The sequence below is a fragment of the Opisthorchis viverrini genome (genome assembly GCF_000715545.1).
Source record: "Opisthorchis viverrini unplaced genomic scaffold opera_v5_4, whole genome shotgun sequence".
In the NCBI taxonomy this organism is placed as follows: domain Eukaryota; kingdom Metazoa; phylum Platyhelminthes; class Trematoda; order Opisthorchiida; family Opisthorchiidae; genus Opisthorchis; species Opisthorchis viverrini.
In genome coordinates, this window is record NW_008751660.1 from 879623 (window position 1) to 888631 (window position 9009).

At 45.9% G+C, this 9009-nt stretch overlaps 1 protein-coding gene across 1 annotated transcript in view; it reads right to left on the bottom strand.

Moving 5' to 3' along the window:
• The window catches only part of T265_00417 (hypothetical protein), a gene marked incomplete at both ends in the record, with an annotated part of 35987 nt that extends 30376 nt beyond the window's left edge, over positions 1 to 5611 (bottom strand). The window contains one exon of the mRNA XM_009164190.1: positions 5434 to 5611. Within this exon, the coding sequence (XP_009162454.1) occupies positions 5434 to 5566 (133 nt within the window). The remainder of the gene's footprint in view (positions 1 to 5433) is intronic.
• Positions 5612 to 9009: the final 3398 nt, after the last annotated feature.

Genomic DNA, 9009 nt, shown 5'->3' on the forward strand with positions numbered 1-9009 from the left:
CGGGAGGGAGCTCGGTGGCGCTTGAGAGAACATATGCAGTCGTAGACCTCCGAGGCCGTAGGTAGTTCCCGCTAAGCACCGCTAAAGGTGAGGCTTTCGTAGACCTCCGAGGCCGTAGGTAGTTCCCGCTAAGCACCGCTAAATTGCGGTGAGGCTTTTGAATCTAAGGCTTTGGATGAGGACCCTACTCGTCCTCCGTCTAGGTCTTAGCACCCTGGCATTATCCCAGCCCACGTGGAACCTTGACGCTGACAGCTAACGCCCTAATTTGCGTCACTTGTGGCGTCAAAAAGATATACAACTGGGTCTGAAGAGTCGCATGTAGTAGGTTACGGTAAGAGCTATGTTGATGTATGGCTATGAGACGTGACCTCTGCGGATAGATGTGATGTCTCATCAAGTTTTTGACCACCAATGCCTCATAAGCGTTTCTGGTTCTGAATAAGGTCAACGCGTTAGTAACAAGGCGATCAGAAAATGGGTATTTGGTTGTGCAGCAGTTACATCAATCACGGAAAACATCCAGCACCATCAACCGCGACGATTCGGTCACGTGACACGCACACCGAAACACCGACTACCGAACAGAGTGTTGTTCTCCGTGTCCGCTTCAGAATAGCACAAATCGCGAGGTGGACAAAGTATAACTTGGGAGAAGGGTGTGGGAGGGATTACGAAGAGGTTGGGTGTTGTTGGTGTCGTATGCCTTGCAAGATGGGGTGCGGTTTTGTCTGCGTTTGGCTGGAGACATTGCAAGAAATGGTAGCTGATCGATGTCAGTGGCTTCCGTTCTGTTAGTCGCTTTCCAGATTGTCCGACTGAGTATTTGAAGGTGTAGGCAACTCAAAATACTTGACATAGGACACCCACCCTTTTTTCTCTTCTTTTCACTCCAAGGTTTTAAATATAATTAGATGAACTTTGTGTTTGTACAGCAGTAAGGCATGAGCGTCAACAATGATGTTGGTGTCTCTGATGATGATGACGTTGTATGCAGGAATAGAGCGACTGGGTGGTCAGTCAAATACGGTACTTGTGTCCCGATGAAGATGACCCATCATCATCGGAGACATCAGTGTTGACGCTGATGCTTCACTGCTGTGCAACCATAAAGTTTATCTTATCATATTTCAAGCCTTACAATGAAATGAACAGAAGATAGTGGATGAGGGAGGGGACTTGGTGCTGGCCTATTTTGGGCATTCTGAGCTGTCTACACTTCCAAGCGCTGTCAGTCAATCTGGAAAGAAACGGACAGCAAGAACGCAACTCCCTACGGCAGCCCCCCTCTGGTGATACAGAGGCCACTGCAAATGGATATGCCCTGGGTGAGTGTTATATCTCGTTATCGAGCGGAAGCGTAGCCACGTGAATGGACACTCAGAGGTAGTTACCTCTAAGCTGTTTTTGGCTAGACCCGCGAGAAGTTTGTGAGGTCGATAAGGTGAGGCTCGTGGTTCCATCTGTATCGTGCCGCATTGGACCCCTCATGGACTATATGTCTGATTATACCCAAGACAACGGAATAAAAGCTCAGACATGGTTCAGGTCGCTTATATGAACCTAACAGACGTAGGCATAGAGCTGCTGGGGTTGAACTGAGTAGTCGTCTTGGATTAGACACGGAGCATCCAGCTAAAGAACGCCTGCTGCAGTTCTGTGCTAATGACAGACTGTTCATTCGCAGTTGCGATTTCCCGAATAGAGGGAACCATCCCTAACCAGAACCAGCCCCAAACTCAAATAGACCACTCATGACGTTACTGGCATGATTCAGCAGGCTATACCTGTGTAGCTGTCAAGTGAAGTCTTGCTTTGTTTTCCTTCGTAGAGTGGTCTTGAATTTAGGTAGAACCTACTTTCATCCGATTGCGGTTAAATGAAGAAGTGCGCCCTTCAAAGTCGGCCACCGTACTTGAGTAGTCCTGATGCAAGCATGTCTCGTCCAACTCTCCTGCCTTTCCGCAGGAAGTCGTATTTCCTCAACGGTCGGCAAAGATTCCAGGAACAGCTTTACCTCTATTCACTACAGTGCAGTTGACGCACAGTCGGTATATCAGTTTGTTGACGTAATTGCACAGTCTGTTTCTTTACGCTGGTTTCAGTAGGCCTGCAAACAGCCTGGGGTGTTTGGGCCGACTTGACAATTCCTAAGAGTTGAACGGACAACTGCGCATTCAAGTGAAACCGTTGAGGAATTACACAAAGTCCGGCAGTGAAACATCAGTGTTGAACACTGATGTCATGCTGTCGATGATGATGACGACTGAATTCAGGACAGTGACGATGCAAAAAGCTTAGCTGGATCTCAGAAATGTATCAAACGTCTATCAATAAGCCATCAACGGTGTGCGCAAACACTGACCAATTGCCCAAGATTTGGGAAGTTGAGATCGCGATAATATGAGAGAGGCATTGAATAGCAGGCATGAAGAAACAGATGTGAATGGTGGCGTGTAATTACGGCAAGCAAGACGAGAGTTAATAATGGGCTGTGGGAGGAGAAAGTGTGAGAGAGGAAGAAGGGAGGCATCATCAGTGGCCTGTTTTCCCTCAACTTCTCTGCTGCATGAAAGTAGAGTGACAGCCGATGGAAGCACACGACGGTCGATGAGGCATGACGGTATTCTCATTTGCAGGATAAACGTGAAATTGCCACAATACAATACGGAGCAGTTCAAATGTGGGAACTTCGAAGAGGAAGAAACTGATCAACTGGATGGGTAGGTATCCCCACTATATCTCACTGGATCAGAGGTGCATAATCCATAGTCTTGTTACGTGATCGTACTGTGGTGTCATTTAGGCTCTTGCGAAATAACTGAAGGAGCTCAACAGAGACTGGGAACACTGGTGTTATTTCGCCATTCAAAAATTGTTAACAAGGGAAAGGGGAACAAACGGTCAGCGATCACATATAAGATTGAAAGATACCGAGTTGATTAAAATTACGAAATAACCTGTGAAAACTACTTTCGTGGGTAGTAAACAGCGCAACTGTGGGGAATAATATAGGTCCGAACAGATTAACATTAACTTGTTTTCAAAAGTTGAAGATTACAAGAGGTTAGGAAAAAATTAAGTAAAGGAGTGTTCCAAAAACATGTAGTTCCGGAGGGGAATGAGGAACGAAAATAGCTTTGCTCGGCAACGGGAGACTGAAACTTCATATGAATGATTAAAAGGGCGCACGCGCGCTGGCAGACCGAAAGAATGTGGAAGTGGGATGAAAGGCAACTTCAGTGAAGCAGTTACCATAGTATCGGCGGATCATCGTTCATCAAGCTACTTGTCTTAAGGACGTTGTTTGGATAGTTAAGGTGGAATAGTCCAAACAAAACAGCTTAAACTTTCCTTCGGGACCACTGTTCTCAAAAGTGTACGACTATTCACAATCAGCTAAGCAGTGATCTCCCACAGACTCGCGTCCCATCACCATCGTCATCATCATCAGCAGCGGGGAGAACCGCATACTTGTTGTACAGCAATTTTGGCTGGCATCCGATGCCGCAGCTGGTATAAGTGCTGAGTAAACACCGGTATGTCCGGGCGATTGGGAGGGGAGCTATACAGTGCATGCAATGGCTTGGATGTATGCGCGCCATTGAGAACGTGACTGGGGCGTATATGACAATGTCCCTCACCATTGACGTGGTCTGTTTTGGGATCTCCGTCCAGGGAGACGGCAATGACCAGGGCTATTGAGGTTGCTCGTAATGGCTTTCATACTTCACTGCCAAGTCATTGTTTGAACTGCTCTGGCTCACTTCCACCCTTCACGTGGTTGTGCGAAAAGAGCCCTTCGAGGAAGTCGGTCAACTGGCATGCGGAGCACGTGGCCAAGTCAGCGCAACCCATGGAATACGATCAGTCCATCTATCGAGAGCGAGTTTTCTTCCGAAAACCATTCGACGTACTTCGGCACTACTGATCTGGTGAACTCAGGCGAGAGGTAATTCTTTACGGTTTCGCGGGAATTATTGTGCAGCTCATTAAGGAGGATCACAGATTATACCTTTGCTTGTATTGCGACGCAGAAAAATATGAAGTGCTCGATGTAGGATATGTGAAGCCCACTGTTAAATTTTGAAAACATCATGGAGACCGCAGCGAAAACACTCCGATTTTAAAAACAATGAATATAAAATTATTCAAAATTCAGGATGACTCTTTTTTCTGAGACCGAGTCACGACACAACTTTCAGAACATGGGTCTCAGATCAATGCTGTTTACGCAATGCGAACTTCATCAGCTCTCATTTGGTTCCGTTCAACCGAGGCCGTAAATTCGCGAAGTCTATTGAGGTTAACCTAAGCAAGCAGGCTTCACCATTAGATAAACAAGGCAAAACACTGGCTAACAAGTGTAATAACAAGATAATCGTTAAGCTGTAACACCCTTCCGGTGCCTAGCTGACAACTAACCGGAGTAAGACGGCTGGGATAATGCTAGGTTGCCAAGCCCATTCAGGGAAAGTCAGGATGCAGTGTTCGGGTTCGAACCGGTAAGGAAATCTGCGCTCTAACCGCTGAGCCATCCCCTTTGCTACCCACACCTATGCACTGGGTGAACGTGCAACTGGACTGCATCATGAAGAAAAATCCACCGGACTTCTCGATGGTTTTGCTGTGATAATCTGAACAACTGTGACAAAATAAGAAACCATGCTGAGCCGTCCAAAATATTCAAGACAACCCTCACCAAATCATTCGGGCCATGCTGATTTTTTCCCACCTGCGCGTTACTGAAATCCGATATGGCATATTTCAAAGCAGAATGCTTTACATGGTCAGCGAGGAACCCGCGAACCACTGAAAATTTGACGTCCGCACCTGTTTTCTACTTTGAATGATCCACTTTGTTGACAATTGATTTACTGAAAGTCAGCCTTTCGACCGTGCACCACACTCGCTGCTTGCGGCACGTTCGTTGCTTTTATTTGCCACTTAGATATAGTTAAACCACAGCCTTAGGTTGTACTCTTTCTAGGACATAGGGTGTAAAGTATTCTTATGGTTGGCCGGAACTATACACTGAATCGTGTTGTAATCAAGTAGATCCAACAAGCGTGGCATTTGTCTGGCTCGGTAAACTGGTTCGGAACCCGCACCAGAAGATGCAGCACGGGACAAGCAACGCACGGGCCTGGAAGCCGATAACATCTGGGGTATTTTATTGACTTCCGACAGGTCGCCGCGACAAAGCATCAATTTGATTTCAATGAGAGCAAATGCTGAGCGTCCATGTAACCGCCGCACCGTTCAATATCTCGGTGGTCTCGAAAAAGATTTTAAACACAAGTACTCGAGAGACTTTTGTTAAAAACACTCAGATTTGTGGGGGAATAACCGGAAGCTATGCAGAATGACCGATGGATTATTCAGAAAATGCGCGATGGCTAATGGAAATGTGGATAATGATATGCGACTCACTCTTCGCTTGTTTCTGGGTTGCTGAATCTGCGGCCCTTTCATGCATTAATCCTTGAAAGTCATTTCGAATGCTTTGTGAGACGACGTCCTCATGTTCAACATCAGGGAGACAGCCATCACTTTCTTTCGTCATCCTGGAGTCATTATAATTCAAAGGGCGCGCTTGTGCGTTTTTACGCGCTGACAATTAGTTTTAATTGCTGTTGGTTTTCACGCACTCACGGATTCACGGATCGAGGCTTTCGCCCAAGTTTTCTGGGTCAGTCTTATTCTTGTCGTTCAGCGGTTGCCTGAAAGGCAAAAGTGAAAAAGTGTGCAACACTCCTCTTCATGTCCTCAGCACGAGGCAGTATGCTTGCCAGCGCGAAGATTCCCATAAATAAATGTCTAAGTAAGTAGAGTATCATTTTAACCCGACAATAAGAATAAAAATCTCATGGATCCAAGTGAACAACGGTCGTTCAGAATCTTACCCGGAAAGGAAAGACATGTCACCGAAATTTCACAGCCAGGAAACGAATATTGGGGAGCTCGAATTATTGTAGAATATTCATTTATTTGTTTCGCGATATCCAGTGGTTTCCGTTGATTCTCTGACGCCTCGCCGATATTTTTGCGTCAAGTGCTCAATCCATCTGATCTCGACAACCTGTTGGGACGTTTATCCTCAAGCTTGCCACCCCACGCCTACTTTATCTCCCTGTTGCAATTTCCCTAATAAACTGGGACCAACAATATGGATTCAATCCCTGAAGACGACTAATTGTATCATGTGCGCAGATATGGCTGTAAAATGTAATTCTCACTCATTATGACGACAGGAAAACTTCTCCAATCTGTCCGGTCAATGACCACGTCAAAACAAGCCCAGGGTTATTGTCGCATGGCGGTCACCGGTGCTTTCCAGCTTTATGTGAACTTATCGCATGAGTACCCATTTCCCGGCTCCCTAGCTTCAGATTGAGTTCCATTTTTATCTCAGTGGCACCCATCAAATAAAGTGTTGCGCTGGCACCGGATTTGTTGCTGATCAGGCGTGAAGACAAAAATTGAGAAGGCCCTATACAAGCTATCCCTAAAGAAGGCTAATGAACGAAAATGGCCTCATAAGTAATACCCGGCAATATCTTAGTTATTGCCCATGGCTTCACGATGTCCGAAACGAATGTGTAGCCTTTCTGCCCCATAAACCTCTCGAATACTCGTAAACTGGTCATTTCCCTTCTTTGAAGGAGCTGCATCATATGGGTCTCTCCTTGAGATTTCTCTCCCAACCACACAAGTTCGTCCGCTTCAGTGGTATCCGTACGCATACATTTGAATGTGGGTAAAGCAAATAAACACATCACGTGCTCAGTAGCAACACCTGACGTCCATATGTAACCCTATGCAGCTTTTATTCTGCTTCACTTGACCCGCCACACCAAATCTTGCAGAGACGCAAGTGCGTAGAGCCTCCAACGAAATTTATATTCACGGAGGAGTTAGCATGGCAACTCTTGCACAAGTCATACCCCTTGAGATAGTTGATGCTTAATGAGGTCGTTCGAATTATCTTGAATAAAACGTCTAGCACCTTATCAGTTACTTGAAGGAGGCTACCTTGCTTTGCTTGGAAGCAAACGAGACTCACGTCCGTCTACGCCTGTGATGAGTGCCCCTCGCTCCGTGGCTGCAGGCCTAGTGAACGCACTCTGAAGATCTCCGGAGTCATAAAACGCCTTCCTAAACGGGTGATTTTGAACTCACCTCACAACTAACAGCTTGATATTCCCAGAATTACACGGATTTCTCTAAAATATTTATCGAGTGACGAACATCCCGTTAAGGACAGTTGAAATCCAGCCGAAAGTTCTTCGCCGTATTCTGAGGCTTCTCAAAGACAACCGACCTAGTTCTACACGTGGTGCCTATCCACTGCATCCGGTCCCATATCAGAGAGAAATTCTACAAGGTAAAGACCTTCCCATCAGGTAAAACAGCCCGAGTAAAGGAGGCTCAATCCAGCCTCTTTTTGCATCGGAGCTGCTCAAGATACCGTTTTGGGACCACTCCTGTTCTTGGGCTTTGTTAACAACTTCTAGCTATTCTTTTAAGTCCACGTCTACCTAGTGCAAATGACTTGAAATCCTGGAGTTCCTAGTTAGGCCATTCTTCCTCCGTTTTACTTGCTTGGATTTCCAGATATACTACGGTGTCGACGTCACACCGTTTCTTGTCCACACCAACCAACTGATCTACTCAGGACGCAAGAAGAACCTAATCCTCATTGAGCGTGTTCTACTACTGGTACGTAGACGGTTGCTTGCTATCAATCCGATGATTATGGATGGAACGTCTGGATGCTTGAATTTTTCCCCTGGGTTATCATCTCCCCTGAGGGAACCCACGGACGCTTACACTCTGTCTGAATTAGGAATGGCAGATAGATTTTTCGGTGTTTATCACAGCAATACACGGAGACGATATGGTTTGGTTTTGAGGATCAGGTAACGCAGTTTCATCACACAACAATTTTCCCATTTCTGGGAGCTTTCGCATCCGATCTCCCCTCTTGACGCTGTACCTAGATCCCATTCCAATAACTTCGACATCCTTTTTCATGTGATTCATTTCGGTGACAATTTTAGTGTCCAGCGCTGAAACATTAAAGAGCGGTGCATTGTTATTCATTCGTTTATGACTTTCAGGTGAACGGAAGGTGCTGTACGACAACAACAACCCCTACTCGGGAAGATTGAGTGAAAACCTTGAGCCTGTGTACCTATATTTGAATCCATGGAAGATTAAGACGAAAGCCACACAGTCTTCGCCACCCCTACGAAAGACTTTGAGCTTACCACTCCGTCTGAGCAGCCAACAACTTGGCATTCATGTCCTCGCACCAGTCAGCAATGATTCTTTTGTTTCCCATTATCTAGAAAACACTCCTCCAATCCTGTATCATATGAATATAACAACAACCAGAAAGGTGGCGTCCGTCGCGGGAATCCATATAGCTGGTGGCAGAATGCATCCACTCAAATATAAGCTTACTCTTTTCAATGAAAAAATATAAGGGCTATTTGGAAATGAAATTCGGAACCAAGCCAACAGCTGCCCAGGTTGAAACCGATAATGGGTTGTAAGCACTGCGGATCGGCGGTTGATATTCGTGTACACACAGCCTGCAGTGTTCATCGATATAACCTTGAGCAATTTCGATAAATGCGAGATTACATTAGCATCAACAAGGCCATTAACCTAGAAAATCGGAGATGGTGGCTGCTAAAATTTTAGCTGCATATAGTGCCAGTAAATTAGCCGCCGGTTGTAAACAAGTATGGTGCGGTATCCGGGGTGATTTAATGTTCAATTAGGGCTTCCGGACGACCTGATTTTTTTGTGCAATAGATGGCAAATTGACAGCTGTCACCCGAAATTAGAAAGGCGCCAAGGATTCTGAGTAATGGCAGGAAATGAATCCTTGATGTCCATGAGACACCGGTAATACTATGTTACCACCGATAGTGCTGAGGCTACGATCGGTTCAGGTATGAATTTCGCCGTAGTCTTTCGGCCCATTTCAGATGCTCA